Source organism: Lepisosteus oculatus, chromosome 3, assembly GCF_040954835.1.
Source record: "Lepisosteus oculatus isolate fLepOcu1 chromosome 3, fLepOcu1.hap2, whole genome shotgun sequence".
Lineage (NCBI taxonomy): Eukaryota > Metazoa > Chordata > Actinopteri > Semionotiformes > Lepisosteidae > Lepisosteus > Lepisosteus oculatus.
The window spans coordinates 29,808,738-29,827,262 of NC_090698.1; the positions used below are offsets into that span (position 1 = coordinate 29,808,738).

Genomic DNA, 18,525 nt, shown 5'->3' on the forward strand with positions numbered 1-18,525 from the left:
GCTTGTTGTTTCCAAAGATAGGCTCTGGCTCCCCCGCAACCATGAATTAGAAAATGAGCTCGAAAATGGACGGAGGAATGGTATAAATCTGCCAAATATGCAGATTTCTCCATACAGTGGTTCCAGCTTTAATACCAGTGTTCAAGCATATGTCTTGGATTCCAAACAGTCATAAGATGAGAAAGTAAGATGTCATGGTTAGCAGTGTCAAAAGGAGAGCTAGGAGATCTAAGGACTTGATATCAGTGTTATAGATTTATGTAATTAAGTACTAGAAGGAAAATGCAAACATGTCTTAAATCTACAACACTTTACACTAAAGACAGCACCTAACTCGTCAATATGGAAATCAAAATCATACATCAGATTTAACCTTTTGCAAAAGTTTTTTTATTATTCTCTAACAGACAACACCTATTAATATTTGACGCAAATGACATATGACATACATAGTTTTGTAAACAATACAATATTTAAGTATTAGTGTTTGAAAATGACATATGGAATGTAGTGTAGTTCCAAATTATAATTTCAGAAATTATATTTTCAAATATGGTAATTTCTCCATATTCAACAGTGTCATGTGTAACGCGTACTTTTCAAAACATTTTATAATGTAGTATAATGCTTAGAAAAAGCTGCTACCATTATGGATTAATTTATAACAGTAATCTACCTTAGCAAAAATATTTGATATACTATTTTATTTACTAGGCCAGCAGAAAATGTGATTGTACAAAGATAGTTAAAAATATTTTGGATAATCTTATTGAGGACATAATAAATTTCCAATCACTAAAAAAAACTTTTTAAAAGTCTCTGCTAATTAAATATATAATGTTTAAATATATATTACAATACAAGATGAATGAAGGTCATGATATCCCCGCACATTAATTAAAACATAATTAATGTTTTGTTTTTCTTTTTACAAGAAGACATCTTAAATGATTCTAACACAATTGTTACTTTATCAGGTCTGCTAATTTTTCTTCGGTGCACGAAATAGATGATAAAAATCAATTTTTCTTTTAGTATGTGAGTGACATTACAAGCAAGTACTTCAACAGTTGCACATAAGCTGTAATACACTGGTTTTATTTCTTCTTTTCTTTTATTTTTCAGAAATTGATATTAGCTGGCTTCTCAATTCCTGGAAGTTCATAGGGCTTTGTTTTCTTGTTCAATTTCTCTTCCCGCTTCCTCATTATCTCCTTGAAATGTTCCTCTGCTTGCCTTTCCTTTTCCTGCAATTGTTTATTTTCATTTTCCTCCTCTTCCTTTAGTTTCATCTGTAATTCTTTTCCCCACTAAAACAAGGCAGAAGCATACAAAGGAAAAATGTTTTATGACATGTACTATGAATTAAATTATTTGGGAGTACAGTATATATTCTGAGCCGCACCCTGTCTTTTGTCAATAAAGATACAATCTTGCTGCAATAGTTGTTCTGCATGATGCCAAATATATTTTTTATCTAATTCTCGAGAATCGCTGTGTGATTCTGTTCAAATTGGAAACCGTTAAGAGCTGCCAATGACTCATTACTGCATTGAAAAATGAAAAAAAGGCACGTCCTTCTCCCTGCTTTATTTTGGCACACATTTTTGCTTTTATACATGTGTACAGAACAGAGCACTTTGATAAAAAGATTAAAACCAGGTATTGATTTTAATACATTTTAGCAGTGAGATACTGATATAACAGGCATAAACAGACATCTGCTTCACATGTGTGAATTATCCTTTAATGGTTAACATTGGGTCTAGTCCCATTACTATCAGAGATTTAACCATTCAATGAGTAACCCAAAACATATGCATGAAACTGGTAAAAAAATGACTGCAAGATTCTCTTTCATGTCAAATAATAAGGATCATCTATGAAACAACAAGGGATCTTTTTTAAAATATCCAGAAAGATTAAAAACATAAGGAATGTGTTGAAATTAGGGGACCATACTGATAAGTACAAAATTTGAATGATTCCAGTTGATGTAGAAATGTTATCTTTAGGATATGTATTTTTTCACAGTTTTGTAAAGTTCTTTATCCTTTTTATACGCAGCTTTGGTTTGGAATGGCTAGTTATTAAACAGGTCAGGTACAATTAAAGCTCTTGCTCCAGCATGGAGTTGTTGAAGGCCATGCAATTTCTCCACCTGTGTGTGATGTATGCTACTGCACGCTCACACTCTTAGTGAGTCAAGGTGGTCACTGGTGAGCTGCAAGTTGAGGACTCACTGGGTGATTCAAGCCTGTCATCCTGTCAGCATTTGCCCAGTTGGATACTTCTCTTTGGCAAAAGCTGCTCACAGATGGCTGAAGACACGAAGGTTTGATGATAGGTCTTAACCAATCCCCCAAACAAGTACCTTTGCTGGGTGACTGACTAATGTGGCTTTCCTAAGATATATTGTCCGCACTACTTTCTGGTCTTAGAAATTGGAATGAATGAAGATCTTTCTAAGCATCCTTTTTCATACTTATCAAACTGATACATTAGTATCATTAAATATACATACAGTACATAGTGATAGGCCTAAAAGACATTGTGGGTACATGAATAATAAAAAAAAACTTAAATGCAATAAGTAGCAAATTTCTTATTTCTAATTCCTAATGAAAATTAGGGTGGAAATCAGTATTGTGTTGTCTGTTGTTTGTGACTAGATGAGACACATTGATTTAAGTATCACTTGGCTACTCTAAAAAGTTCCTTTGGGGAAAGGGCCATTTGTATTCAATGTTTATAAATAACATTTAACTCAAGAAAATGTAAAAACACAATATCTAAAATGAAATTAGGGAAACTGACACAGGACACACATAACAGTGGATGGCATTTTAAAGTGCTGAAAAGCATACAGAGTAAATGTAATTAAGGTTTTTCATTTTGCAATTTTGAAAAAAAAAAGATGAAATTGATGTGTCTTCTGACTTGTATATGAAAATTATTTCTAATGAACCCAATAAAAGCTTTCTGAAACCTCAGGCTGAGACTACAGTTATCAGTTTGTTGTTTTATTACTTTAAATAAAAGCTAGTGAAAACAGTACTAGATGAAGACAATTATGCAAAAAGCATTCTAATAACCAATTCAAAATATGGTTTGTGTTTTTTCTTTATTTTTATATTTTACAGTAAACTCTGATGTTCTCTTATTAATTACAAATGAAAGGATTAGGGAAAACTGTCTTTCTCAGCTTATTTCTTTCCACTGCAGTAAATAAATGATGAAGTGTTTTAATATACAACAGTACTAATTAAAGTACAATGTAATTAAAGCTCTTAATAGAATGAAGCAAACCAGGACAAAAACATTTTTGCAATGTATCAATATAGTGTATGTGAATTGACAGATGCATACTGTAATTTAAAAAAAAATCAAAGGTCGATCAAAATAAAAAAATATATAATATGTAAGGCATTTTATTAAAAATTAGATAAGATAAAAAAGATTAAAACAGAATATAAAGTAGGTAGCAGAGAGAATTAATAAATGATTGGCCAGCAGCTATATCACTCTGCAACTCACAGCTGGCAAGTGGGTGTGAGCCTGGTCAGTACTTGGATGAGAGACCTCGTGGGAAAAACTAAGGTTGCTGCTGGAAGAGGTGTTAGTGGGGCCAGAAGGGTGTGCTTACACTGCAGTCCATGTGGGTCCTAATGCCCCAGTATAGTGACAGGGACACTACTGTAAAAAGGCGCCATCCTTCGAATGAGACATAAAACCGAGGTCCTGACTCTCTGTGGTCATTAAAAATCCCAGGGCGTTTCTCGAAAGGAGTAGGGGTGTAACCCCGGCATCCTGGCCAAAATTCCCATTGGCCCTTACCAATCATGGCCTCCTAATAATCCCCATCTAACGAATTGGCTTCATTACTCTGCTCTCCTCCCCACCAGCTGATGTGTGGTGAGCATTCTGGCGCACAATGGCTGCTGTCGCATCATCCAGGAGGATGCTGCACATTGGTGGTGGAGGGGAGTCCCCATTACTGTAAAGCAGTTTGAGTGGAGTGTTCAGAAAAGCGCTATATAAGTCTAAGCAATTATTATTAGTATCGAGTCCAAGACAATCAATTGGAGTGAAGAGCACTATGTGTGATGTTCCTAAGAGTATGGTTTTGAATGAGGGTGATGAAAGGGTTACTGGAAAATGACTACTGAGCAGTGAGAGCCAGCTTCAGCATTGCGTCGTCCCTGGAGAGTTCCCCCAGAATATACTGTACAATATAGATCACAAAATGCAGATGAGGGACATGGATAAATGGATAAGAAGAGCATGAAGCTGGGTAGAGGTGATAGTGGATGGCAGCTAGAGTCCTGTGGAGGAGTGAATTCCAGTAGAAATTCAGCTTCCAAGCAGGACTGCAGCTTTGTGACTTTCTGAGATAGAGGGAAGTAGGAATTTGATTCCATCAAACAAGTGGAAGAAGAAAAGAACAATGAGGAGCTGGACAGAAACACATAATGGTATCGAGTGAAATAAAATGTGCAAGTGAGAAAAAAAAAGTATATGCAGGCAGGAGAAAGTGGACATGATTAGGTTTTTACCTCTTCCTGAACTTTGTTTAAAATCTGTTTTTAATTTTTCCATTAAATAAGAAAAATGTTTGTAGAATGTGAAAGTAAAATACTTTCAATAATTTTGTCAAAATATGCTTCTGAGTGGAAAGTGTTTATCTCAATACATGTTGATAGTTCTAAGAAAAAACAAGGACAAAACACATTTTAGTAATACCCAGCTTATATGCCCTGAATAGCTGTCAGAGCCATTCATCTTTTGATGCACTACTCCATGGTGCCTCACAGGAGAAATTACATCAATTAGAAGTGCACCTGACTGATCTCACTGCAAGCCAAACTTGCAGGCCTTTGACAGGTCACTGGAGTTACCATTTTGCCTCCAGTTCCAAACCAGCTAATACATGCCTTATTTCAGTGGCTCTCTTCAGATTGTGTATTGTTTGAGGAATCCTGGTCACAGTCACCTATTGACATGACCCAGGCTCGAATTGGCAAGATCAGAGTTCAACTGAATTCCAAACCAAAGCCTTTACTGGTTGAGCCACTTGGGATGCCCAGAAAACCAAACCTTTACAATATAATTTGGCAGAAAGTGCAACCACATGCAGGATTACGATTTGTAGATGCAAGTCTTTTGAAAGTCTAAAAGGGAGACTTTAAAGGAAGGACATTATGATGAAGCACATCAGCAGAAACTCTAACAGTCCTGAGTTTGTATAAAGCAAAACAAATGACATTGAAGGTAGATATAAGGCAAACATATTAAAATACCTTTCCATCCGCCAAGCGCTCAGACTTCTAACATGTTGATATTGAATGTGAATTTTGTTATTTATTTGAGAACCTAATGATTACAACTACTGTATGTGAAATCATAAATAGATTTAGTTTAAGTGACTAGAGGTGCAGTATCTGAAGTTTGCATTGGATATTTCAATTCAGACTATGTACTTATCCTGCTAAATTTACTTATATTAAGCAAATCTCATTTGTATTCTAAAACATTTACCTGATCTTTTACAATGTCCATCAAGTGTAATTCTGTCCTCGTGTTAAAGTCAATAGATGGTTCATAAGAAGCCTCAGCCAGCAGAATTTCTTGTCTATAATAATAAAAAAATGAATACATTAATCTGCAAAAGAATTCACATAATTTAATTTAGATTTAAATATTATTTTCCTGCCTTATGCCCATTGTTTTGGATTCCTCATGATCCTGGATTGGATGAAGAGGTTAGAAAATGGCCGGATGGATTAAATGTTCTTCTGGAGACATTTGGGAATGTTTATGTAGTAGGTAATTAACAGGATTTTGAGTCAACATCTCATGTATTACTGTAGTTTGAAATGAAACCTCTTGTAAAGTTGTAAGATAAGTATTGACACCCTGTGTCTCTAAGTTAGAATGATTTGATGCCTTCAAGTTAAAGTTTTTTAGTTTCTCAAAGTGTCTTTTAAAGACATTGTTGCAAACTCAGATGTACTACACCTAGTCCAAGGTGTTGCTATTGCATGACATGCTGAGGATGTCTGACTCAAGCCTAATCAACTTCAGTGGTGCATGTCCAGTTATCTATTGCAATTTGGTGAATCCCATTATCTGTTATTTAACAAATTTAGCCTAGGCTTGAAACACCACTGTATGAACAATAAAACTGAATTTGCACTTCAAATGAGTGATTTTAGTGGTTAAATCAATTGAAACGTATTTGGTGATTTTTTACATTTGATAGCAAATAAAAGGTTCTTGTGGGTACTTCAGTTTAAATTCTGCTAAAAGAGACAGCCTAATTACTTTAATTGACATGAGTTACACTACAAATTGAATATTTTAATACTTACTTGTATTTAAAGCACCCATTAAAAGTTGATTGTACCCATCAGATTGCTTTCAAGAAGAAAACATTACTCAGACAGTTACTACAGGAAAGCAGAATAAGAAGATGGATAAAAATACAAAATACTATGACTAGCCTATTCAATCTGAATCCATTTTACCATATTTGAAGAATATCTCTAATGGTGTTTATATGAATGTAAGTTAATAGCATAAAGCAGGGGTCTTCAGTGTTCAACTCATTTTGAAGAACTTTATTTTGTTGTCACAAATATATACAGAATAAACACAAAATATTTGCCTTATACTGTATATAATGCACAAATGAAGATAAGAATAAAAAACCAAAAGAAAAATCAATTTTGCTCAGTTTAAACAGCAATCATGTTAAAAAATATATTATTCTTAAATATAATATTCCTTTTGTTTTTATTGACAAAAATGACTTTTTTCCCTACATTCTCTATCAGTATCCCAAAGTTTTGAGATGCAATCATTCACTCTCTGTTTTCTACAGATTTTTTGCTTCCCCTTCCCTAGTCTCCACAGATCTCTCAGGTAAAAAAAATCTTAAATAATGAACAGGGCCAGACTACCCGCACCCTTGACTGGAACTTGGGTGCCTTTGAACACCCCCTTGCCCTACAGAGGGTCTTCTTTCCACTATTCACTATGGTCTAAATCCTGTCAGAGAGATGCCATACAGTATATAATGAAACAGCAGTCAGGGAAAAGTTAAGCAAAGTAAAACTAGTCTCAGAAAGCCTTAGCAAAATGGCAAGCCCGCAAGAGATGGGTTAGTCTCTTTTTCACAGCAGCCGATTCTAACAAAGGAAGGGCTGGGAGTGAGGCCTCCACAGCACAAGAAGGTTTGTACTCGTTAACACTGGTGAACTCTACACTATACCGCATGCTAAGTCTTTGTGAACATTACACAATTCCCTAGAGGAGTTCAACTTTAATAACCAGCACCTTTCCCGTCAGAGTGAAATCTTGATCATTTCACTGCATAGGTTTCCCTGCTAGAATTGGCAATTTGTTCTGCTTCCTGACCTTTCTCTGAAGTATACTCCCAGGATCTTAATTCTGTTCTCTTGTAGTCAAAGACGTTGTTCTAATTTTGACTTCCTCCAATTCTGATAAAAGATCGTGTTCTTTGATTTCATTTTACTTTTATAAGCCAAAGAGAACAAATCACAGTACTGCAAAGCCCTATTTACTGAAAATTTGTCAGAGAGAAGTGTGATATAATCCATACGCAGGGATATCTTTACCTCTCTACTCCCACCCCCAGGCACTGATATCCCTTTAACTGCCCTATCCTGACATAAAGCTCAGGCTAAGAGCTCCATAGCTAATACAAAGAGCAGAGGAGATAATAGGAAGCTCTGCCTTAACCCAGAAGAGAAGTACCAACAAGTAAATGAAAGTGTACCTGAGTGTTAGTTGAGGCACCTTGTTTTTCACAGGTTGTTGCTTAGGATGACATGCCCGGGGTGGAGATATCTCCTTCTTTGCCCATCTTGAAAGTGGGAGCTTTAGAGGAATAGGAGGGATGTGAAGCTGCGAAAGTGTGGCTGCCACTCTCAAGCTAATGAACTGGAAAGAATCATTCCCAAGAAAATTTGATGGAGTTTTCAAATCCACATTAGAGAAAGGATTTTTTGGGCTATTGACTTCAGCCTGGAAGTAAATGAGTCAAAATAGAAAAAAAAGACACTCAGAACTACAGTATAACAATTTTCTGGAAACAAAAGTCTCTGCAAAAACAAATACAGACTATTTTAACTGAAAGAAAGGCTGTTTTCCCAACACATCATTGTTTTTTTAATTAAAGTAGTTACAAATTGAAGGACTGTCTTTCAAGGAGAAGGGGGAAAGTGCTGCATATCCAGCTTGTAAAAGATGGTACACACAATAATGTTTATTTTCTTGTTGGAGGCAGAGATTGAATGTAATACAGGTCTCTGTCTATTCATTCCTCCCACTCAAAGAAGGGTTTACTGTATGAGGCCAACAGTTTTTTTTAATTCTCCTGTCTAGTCCATATAAAAAATAGATGAGTAATTGAACTGCGTGATGAAAACAGAGCTCAGTGGCTATAGACGAATCCATGAAGTAGTCCTTAATACTTAATCCCCTCGTGGCATGTAATAAATTATAACTAAAGGCATTCATCAACAATTTACTGATTCCTGATGATTTTTTAAGCTGCACTAGACAATGCCATTAAACTGAGGCTCCCACTTCTTGATCATTAAAGATCCCTTGGCTCTGTTCAAAGGAGAAGACATATTTACCCCAATGTCCAGGCTAAATGCCACTTTACACTTGGACAAAGTGGGCTCCCTAAATGTCTACCTTAATTCAATTTGGTAAATACAATAAGACCTATTTGCGATACACAAGACCTGAAGAAGAGCTAGACAAAGATTTTCTGGTGCAACATGAAAGGTAGGTAAGGAGGGCAGGAAATGGAATCAATCACATTAATAAACGTGTCTAAAAAAGATTGGAATCTACATGAGAGTTATTACATCAATATCTCAAGAAAATGATGAGTTGCTAATGTGAAGGGACAAGAAAAAGTGCATGAACATCAGATTATTTTGGTGCTGCAAATGCTCACAACATTCACAACATTTGCTTAGAAAAACAGGCATCTTGTACAAAAATACAATTGGAATTAAGCCTAGACAGACAAATTTACAGTCCTCCCCAAATTTTCCTAACTCCTGCCAGATCGTCTGGTTTTAAATATCAGTATAAACACCTTTTGAAAAAAAAAACAAGATATTCTACTGTGGTGAAACAGGCTTGAAATTATTTATAGTCAAATTTGTGTGGACTAAGTGGTATCCCTGACGTGGAAAAGTTTACTTAACAATTAATTTACAGCTTCTCAAAAAAACCCATTAATTCTATTGCCCTTAGATACTAGAGTATGCAGCCGTGAAACATCTCACCACTATTTGAAAATTAAAACAATCTTAAAATATGCAAACTCCTAATTGTGGTCATTAGTCACACCTCTCAAATCCACATTATAACAGCGACAAGAGAGAAGATAAATTGCTTTTTCTGACATTTTATTAGAAGAGGATGTCCCTTAACCATGTTTAATAGATTCTATGACTTCTCCAGTGATGGCTGATGGCACTGGTATATCAAGGCAAAGTGGCCCTATGTGAATGCCTTATTTTAAATAAAGGCTTTCATTTCCCATAGGGCTTTCCTGACTGTTCTCATTCTTGACCAAGTGTACTAATGTGCACTATAATTGTATTTTCTTCCTAGACAACCACAGCAAACATCAAGCAATAACAAATGAAACTAGTCATTTTGACAATGTAATTTAATAGCTTAAGCAGCTATCTTTTCATAAAAGAAAATTAGGTTGCTATTTTCTAAAATGAAAATTCCTGAAATAGCAAGAAAAATTAGTTGTTTTACTATAAAGCTAATGTTGACAACTTTTCTATCACTGAATCTTTCAGAACCAAAAAACATGCAGAAATTTGTTTTAAAAATTGGTTAAAATATTTCTATTTACAGTGACAGAATTTTCTATTATCAATTTGATTGCTCATAGAACATTCTGAATCTAAATCTAAAAAGTGCAGATATTTTCACTGCCTTCTTCAGAGTCTATCAAAATCTGAAACAATTCAACCTCAAGCTAAGACATACAGTGACTCTTTCAATTAAAAACAACTGAAAATATGAACAACAAATACATGCCATCCTCTACACATTGTAATAATGTTGAAGGACATGCTCAGTCTATCTAATAAGCTCCTCTGGAACCGCTTGTGAATGATCTCTGAAGTAAAATCAGCGTCTTTGCATCACTCTGTCTCCTACGTGAAATTAAATTCTGTAGTGATTAAAACAAATAAAAAAGCATTACAAATAAGCTTATCAGAACTCAGAGAGTGTACAAAAATATTTTTTTCATTTTCAGAAACACTGCATAATCAACCCTGAGTTCTTTTAGTACCTTACCTCTGCACATTATTTTATATCATTGCAGTCATGTAAATATATGCATTATGTCTTAATGCAAGTGTTTTGGATTTGTTTACAGTTTAGAAATGTTATGAAGCATTGGGTATTTAACTCAGAGACTACATACATTAAATTCAATTCAATATATTTTTATATAGCATCTTTCACAACAAGATTGCCCCAATATTTTAAATCAAAACTTGAATGCTAAAACCTAACACTTTTACTGTTGGAAGAAGATAAATGTCAGCAAAAATCCCACAGAAAATTCAAAACCTAAAATGTTGATTGCATAAGTATTCAATCTATTTGCAACTCCAAACCTAAATTAGTTTAGGTATATACAAATAATTTTTATAACCCACACAGCTGATTGAAAAGGCCTTTGTCCATTTGCAATAACAGTGGTTCACATGATTTAAAATAAAAACGCCTGTTTCTGTAAGGGCTCCCAGTCAGGTAGTAAATTTCAAGCAAAAATGTAACCATGCAGACTAAGGAACTAAAAAAACTCATGGATAAAGTTGTAAAAAAAAAGCACAGGTCAGGAGAAGTTTATGAAAAATTGTAAAGACACAAAATCTCCCTTTGAATACAGTAAAGATGATCATTATTAATGAAATGTGTGTTCTACCCCCTAGGCACTGCCTTGATCTTTCCAAATTAAGTATTCGGGCAAAGATGAAAGTGGATCCCACCATTAGGACAATGGCAACTTGTGACAATGGCAAAAGAACTAGCTAGATCAATTCTTAAGATAGCAGAAGGTGTACATGAGTCAACAATATCCCGGTCAATAAACAAAGCCAATATACAATTTATATAATGGATTTAAAATCCCATATGGAGTTTGCAACAAAGCATTTAAGTAATACTGCAAACATGTGGCAAACGTTTCTGTGGTCAGATGAGACAAAAATGGAACATTTTGATCTAAATGTGAGGCATTATGTTTGGCATTAACCCAACACAGCATATCACCTGCTTCTCATCAGGGACTGGGAAGCTTGTCAAGAAGGTGGGAAAATGAATGGAGCAAAGGACAGGCAAATCTTGAGGAAAAACCTGCTTCAGTCTGCTAAAACTGGAACAAAATTTGACTTTTCAGCAGGACAATGACCTGCTATAGAGAGCCTGAGAGGGTCTTTTGAATGTACAAATTGGGACATATTTAGATCTGTTCTAACCTCCCTGGATGAATATAGTGACACAGTTACATTAACTGCAGCAAAGAGGTACAGTATGCATCTCCACAAGAACAATTAAGACATAAGGCAATAAGAAGCAATCGTTTTCAAAAGAACTGTAAGACCTATGTAATAGGCAGAACAGGGTTTTTCTCAAGGGTGACCGAACTGAATATATTTCGGCAAAGTATGAACTGTGCTCTCCAGTGAGTAAAGCAAAGAGCAACTATACTAAAAAGCTGGAAAAGCAATTAACCAATGATAACTCAAGATCGTTCTAGAACAAATTCAGGACTAAAAATTCAGGATAAAAAAATCCTGTCACCCTACTGGACAATGTAATTTAATCAGTTTTATGGTCACTTTGAGAAACTTAATTTGAGAAACTTAACTTCCTCCTTTACCGTCTCTTCCATCTACATTGAAGCAGTGAGTGCAATTAAAAAAATAAAGAAAAGAAAAGCCACAGGTCCAGAATCTGTCAATGGTGGCCCTTAGTCAGGTGGCCACTCAACTGGCTCCTGTGTTCACCAATACTTACAATACTTCACTTCTTCTTCAGAAAGCTCCTCACAGTTTCAGAGTATCCACTATAATTCCTTTTCCTAAATCTTCAAAGATATCCTGCCTTAATGAGCACAGATCAATTGCTAGGAAAGCCTTTGAATATCTCCCCTGCTGGTTCCTCACCAGTTGGCCTACTGGGCAAACAGGTCTGTTGAGGACTCTGTTAACCTGGCTCTCACCTGTACACTCCTGCATTTACAGAAGCAAAATTTCTATTTTGTATCCTTTTTTTGGATTATAGTTCAGCCTTCAACACTGTAGACCCATATAAATTATTTAATACATCTCTGGATTTGAACATCATCCCTACTATGTGTCATTGGATTCTAGATTTATGACGTGTTACCAACAAACTGTCAAAGCGAACAACGGGATATCTTGCCCTCTGACTCTTAGTACTGGTGCTCCCCAAGGCTGTGTCCTACCTCCGTGGATTGTTCCCTTTTTACAAACACCTTAATATCTCAGGTTAGCTTGGATATTTAAATATGCAGATGATACCACTATTGTTGTCTTTATCTCTGATAATGATGAGGCTCCAAACTGACAGTTGACAGACTGGAGTACTGATTGACCTGGTGTTCTGATAATAGCCTTCTACTCAATGCATCACAAACTAGGGAAATAATGATTGATTTTATATGTGTCCAGAACATAAAACTCCCCACTATCATTAACAAATATCCTATAGTGACTGCAAATTCCTTTAAATTCTTGGCAACATACATAAGTGACGATCTTAAATGGAGCACCAATACAGATCATATACTGTAGTTAAGAAAACACGGTAGAGGACATACTTTCTCAAACAATTTAAGAAATTCAGCGTGAACCAGCAACTTTAGCAACATCAGTTTTACATAGCCATAATTCAAAGTATTTTGACAGCTTCCATTATAGTTTGATATGAGAATCTGAATGACTATACAAAATGAAAACTGGAAAGGATCTTGTCTAGAGCCTCAAAATAATAGTCTATGAACAACCCTTCCAATTCATCCCTTTACACAAGCTGTAGCTCCAAGAGTGCTTACATAAGCTGTAGCTCCAATCGTTCTTACATGATTAATGGAGACCACTAATCTTAAACTATTATAAACTAATCCAGTTTATAATCTTTTTCAGCTCCTCCCTTTGGAAAAACACTTTAAATCAATCTTTTCATGACCCACTTCAACCTTTGCCTCTTTCCCACTACCCACTTCTGACCAAATTACATTTTAAGTCTAAGTCAAAACTTCAGTGAGCCTGTACAGTAATCTCTAGCCAGGTCATTCCCCACACAACCAACACAGAACCGCGAGCAAGTGTTACAACAAAACCACACTGAGATACAGATTGTGGGTAGCAGGTACTTGGATAGATGGCAGGGAGAGGCTCACTCGTTCGCTAGATTCGTCTCAAAATCCGAGTATGTCGTGCAGCTAAATTGAAAGTTGCGCTTAACAACCTTTGGCTCTGTTTCAATCTGGTCTGCTCTTCTCCAATACAAAAACCTATCAGCCAGACTGAATAACAAAAAGGCAGACTTGAGAATGTTAAATTTTCAAATGTCGAGACCCTACTGTATTCATTTTACGAAAAAGTATACCTATAACTTGTAATTCAACAAAATGGGACATCACTGGAAGAGGGTAAATACTGTTGCATAGCAAGAGTTGTTTTGCATGAAACCTTTTTTTTCTGCTAATAAATACCAGCTATTATGACTGTGAACCACCATTCATTGGTGCAGATAGAATAAATACAAATATAAACAAAATGTGTGTTAATCAAGTGCTGAGGAATAAACTGGAAAACTTCACACAGCCAAAATATTAAAAAGAAATTTAAATTAAAAGAATAAAGATGAACTACAAATAAATTAGCAGATCTGTTTTATTTGCTGAAAAGCATGGTGTGGGATATTATTTAATAATATACGAGTACAGATGCTAATCTATATAATGATGACCGAGCAAGATCTCAAGAAGGAATATTCTCAGATTACAACAAAGTATTTGATAAAAGAATTACATTTCAAAATAGAATGTGTGCTCTAATATATTATTTAACAGTGTTATTTCTAATTCTTTGACTGCCCTAATATTTCTGTCTTTAATTCCACATTATTACTCATTATGTTATTCTTCACTCTTGAAATTACTACCATGATATCCCACTTACGTTTCTCGAACATACCGAAAGTACACAGAATATGTCACTTCAGATTGGTAACAGTCCATGGGATGACTGAATAGTGTTCCTAAAAGAGGCACGGTAGATTAAGTGTTCATGGGAAATAGCAGCAACGCTTATACCCATCTCCACAGGTTACACAGCACAGAATAAATGAGAAGGTGGTGCTATATGAAAAATCAGCAACCTTTAACAAAAGGCACGTAACAGAATTCTGTGCTCAGACCTTTTTTTCTGGAGCTGGCAGTTTCAGCACTGTCAGAAACCATTACAGAGGGAAACTAGATATCTGTGAAAAGAAAATGTAGGTCTAAAGTAACAAAAGCACAATGGAAAAGAAACAGAGACCAAGATTCTTTTTCTTTTTTTTGAAGATCCAATTTGTAAGGGGAAAACTGCATTCAATTTTACAAAAGCGTGATGTTTTGTAGATTTGCAAGTTGAATCTGATTGTGGCATCTTTTGTTAAAATTGATTCATAGACAGAAGAAATGAATGAATTAAGTGTTAATCACATGCGATACATGAGTTGAATTTCAATGTGCTTGTTACGATTTTGCAAATTTTTAATACTAAACACATCAAAGGTTGCAATTATACCACAAAAATGTCAAAGCAGATTTTCTGCACGACTTTAACGATCACATTTTCTCTGTCCAAACTTAAAATAAAATATGTGATTTCTGAACATTTATCCTAAAACAATTTCTAAAAGAAATTTCTAAAAGATTGTTTTCATACAAAAAAATGATAAAAACAAGCTAATAGCTAAGTTACAGAAATGCACTGAAGTGACAAAATAACATTAACCATAATCTGTCCTTTCTCAGCATGAATATCAAAAAGAAGCAAATTAGTTGGGCTTCAGTTTCTTTGAAAATAGTGTCTAAATAATGGTTATAATACTTTGGAGCACTGCATTTTATGTTGTATACAGTACCCAGCTGAGATACATTATCTTGTGTAGGATAAACACAGTAGGAAGCATTTTAAACTATTGCACAGGTTTTAACTGCAATTATACATTAGCCATTCAAAGTGTAACCATCAGACTTTGTGTTGCACAGCAGATATTTATCATTTACCTCAGCTACTCTTGTGGCCTCCAGGACTCGCAAATCTGTCTCTTTTCCAAGCTGCTCTTGAAGAGCTTTCCAGGCAGCATTCCTTAGACCTTCTCGAGCCACATCCCCGTGTAGTACATGGCAAATTTTCACCACAGCATGGATAGCACTATACCGAGTGCACCACGTCTCTTCATCTGCTAAAAGTAGACACAAAGATAGTATAGGGTCTTTCAAATAGTTGTCAGGATTCATTACAGTGCATATTACAAATAACCAGTTGGATTAATTTCAGTTGGCTCTTTAAACCTGTAATAAAATCACTACATTCCCTTAAGCAATTATATTCACCAGTAAGACTGATGAAGCAGGTATCAATGTGTGTATACTTGTATTTAATATGTATAGGTCACATAGGCTGTCTTAGATTGTTTTTCAATACAATAAGACATCAATTCAAATAAGAAAAAACTCTCCCGCTTGATTCAGGTCATACAGACTCTCCTCTGACGTGCTGGATATAAACATAAAGAATCCAGTGCCTAAGATCTAGTCCATCTCCAGCAGACACCAGACAAAAGACAATATTTAATGAAAGTGGTCTTGACATAGTATTTTATGAGTATTGGTACCTTCCATCTCCAGCATTTATGATTAAAAATTCATTAAGTAAAATATTGGATTTAAATACATGTCGAAAGCAGCCATGTCACCCTGCAACTTACAATTGGAAACCCACTGAAGCTAAGCAGGTGTGAGCCTGGTCAGTACCTGGATGCGAGACCTCCTGGGAAAAACTAAGGTTGCTGCTGGAAGAGGTGTTAGTGAGGCCAGCAGGGGGTGCTCACCCTGAGGTCCATGTGGGTCCTAATGCCCCAGTATAGTTACGGGGACACTATACTGTAAACAACTGCAGAGACATTAAACAGAGGTCCTGTCTCTCTGTGGTCATTAAAAATCTCAGGTTGTTTCTCGAAAAGAGTAGGGGTGTAACCCCGGCGTCCTGGCCAAATTTCCCATGCTTCCTAATAATCCCCCTCTATGAATTGGCTACATTACTTTGTTCTCCATCTCCCCCCCCACCACTCCGACGGCAGGTGGAGCGACATGCCGGTTGGAGTATTCTCGGTCGCATTTAATGGCAACGTCGGCTCAAAGATTTGGTTCAAACCACCAAATGGAGACGGGCGTGCCGACAAGCGGACCCTGTTGATGCGGGATTAACGGTAGGATGAGAGAGATTGGATTTAAATACATTTGAAATTTATTGGATTTTAATACTTTTTTAAAAAACTTTACTTGCTGTATTTTTTAAATTTTAGAATCAACTATTGTTCACTAACTAGCATAGAACAAGAAGGAAAAGTAGTTTTGGTGTGTTTATTCATTTATATTACAACTGCAAGACAAGCAAAAAAGTTACAGTCTAAAAGCAAGACTGGAATGTTTTACAGACAATAAAACAGATGTTGAAACCATTTGAGATTTACTGTATATATGTGTAAAGTTTGCCAAGATCTCAAGGGAAAGGCCTGGGAAAGGTAAAGAGCAGAACAAAACAGGAAAAGATTACATTTTGAAACACAAAAAATGCTGTATAACAGAATATTTAGAGTAGTTTTTTTTTTGTCATAAGAATGATTAAACCAAGGTACAGCTTTAAGAGTGCAGTTTCAATCAGATTCCAGAATCAGCAATCTAATCAGCTGTCATTGGCCTGTCATTTAACAGAACTTCTACAGCCTTAGTGCAGAGCCATCTGAGTGGTACCAGGTTAAACGGACTTTAGATGGCCTTGGCATTACCAGAAATTGGTGTTTCCCCATGGCCCTGTGAGATTATAGTATTTTCAATGACACACATACTCCTCTAGGCAAAGCTAATGCTACTGCAGGTTCTGTCGGGATTTCAGTGTGAAAAATGGCCAATGGCTCTGACAGTGTGCATTTTAAAGGAAAGAATGCATGGTCTTTCCCTTTGTGTTAGCATGAGGGTTGTAGCAGCAAGGGTAGCAATACACTGCTGAATTCAAATTGGGAAGGGAAAGAAGATATAAACGGATAAAAAATTAGCAAATCTAAATATAAAAAAGAAAATCATAATATTCTAAAGGTATGCGCAATGGTTTAGAAAACTATATTTTTCTAACTGCTTTAGAAAAATACATGTATGTATTAACATATGTTTGAAATACATATGAAACTTTTAATTTTGTGAGAATCTGGAATGGAATTTTAACTAAATTTGTCTATGGAGTATAAACTGTATTTGTGGAATCGATTAATTGTATTTCTAATGTAAAATAAAAAGAAATCTCTTTAAAACCAACTGCATAGTTTAAAATATCCTCCTCATTTCTTTGAAAGTGATATTAAGAAAACAGAAAAGACTGATGGAAAAAGCATTTTAAAAGTTTAAGAATGGTAGAGAAGATGAGAAGATCAAACTAAGTCTATTCACTACATGACCTTTCTCATGTTAATGTGCTGTTCAACAACCTGATTTATTAATATTTTATAATGATCTTTTCTTGAGAAATTGAAAATCTTCCACTACTGTGTGGAAATCACATTTGGTGTTTTGACCAAAGATCTCTATCAAAGCCTTCTTCTGACCGATTCTCTTATACATCTGTAAAAGCAGTTTTAGTGTAAAGATGTTTTTATATAGCTTTATAATAATCTTTTCTTAAAATACTTACATATACCATCAGACAGAGTGCCATATTCTAAAATTGACAACAATCCTCCTTCATTTTGCCCTTTAGGTTGCCGTTTCCTAACCAGAGCAGTCTTCTGTATCTCTGCATGGCTGCCATGCAGACAGATATCTGCTAACGCATTGACGTAAATGTGTTTCAATTGCCATGGCCAGGCAGACAAGCCAGCTGATGATACTGCTCCCTAAAAAGAAGGATTTAGGATTCATAAATTTAAATATAAAATTTACATACACCACAAAAGTTACAAGTAACAAGTTACAGATTTAAAATGAAATGCAGAAATAATAGGGCGTGTAATAATAATAATAAATCATAGGGCATGGTAATAATGGGAACAATACACTTCTAGCATCTGGACAAGTGTAATAGATTTAATATACCCTTTCTTATGCTGTTACTATGAAATACCAAGATTACACTGTCTTTTTTATTT

At 35.4% G+C, this 18,525-nt stretch overlaps 1 protein-coding gene across 4 annotated transcripts in view; it reads right to left on the reverse strand.

Moving 5' to 3' along the window:
* Positions 1–1,082: 1,082 nt before the first annotated feature.
* tmem232 (transmembrane protein 232) overlaps positions 1,083–18,525 on the reverse strand; it is a 34,497-nt gene continuing 17,054 nt past the window's right edge. For 3 of the 4 annotated variants that reach the window (XM_015337938.2, XM_015337932.2, XM_015337925.2), the window contains exons 10-14: positions 18,072–18,273; positions 15,392–15,570; positions 7,802–8,049; positions 5,539–5,632; positions 1,083–1,310 (exon numbers count right to left, since the gene is read on the reverse strand). In XM_015337938.2, coding sequence (XP_015193424.2) covers positions 1,122–1,310; positions 5,539–5,632; positions 7,802–8,049; positions 15,392–15,570; positions 18,072–18,273 — 912 coding nt within the window. In that variant the 3' untranslated portion in view covers positions 1,083–1,121. The remainder of the gene's footprint in view (positions 1,311–5,538; positions 5,633–7,801; positions 8,050–15,391; positions 15,571–18,071; positions 18,274–18,525) is intronic. The other variant, XM_015337939.2, reaches the window with a different exon arrangement.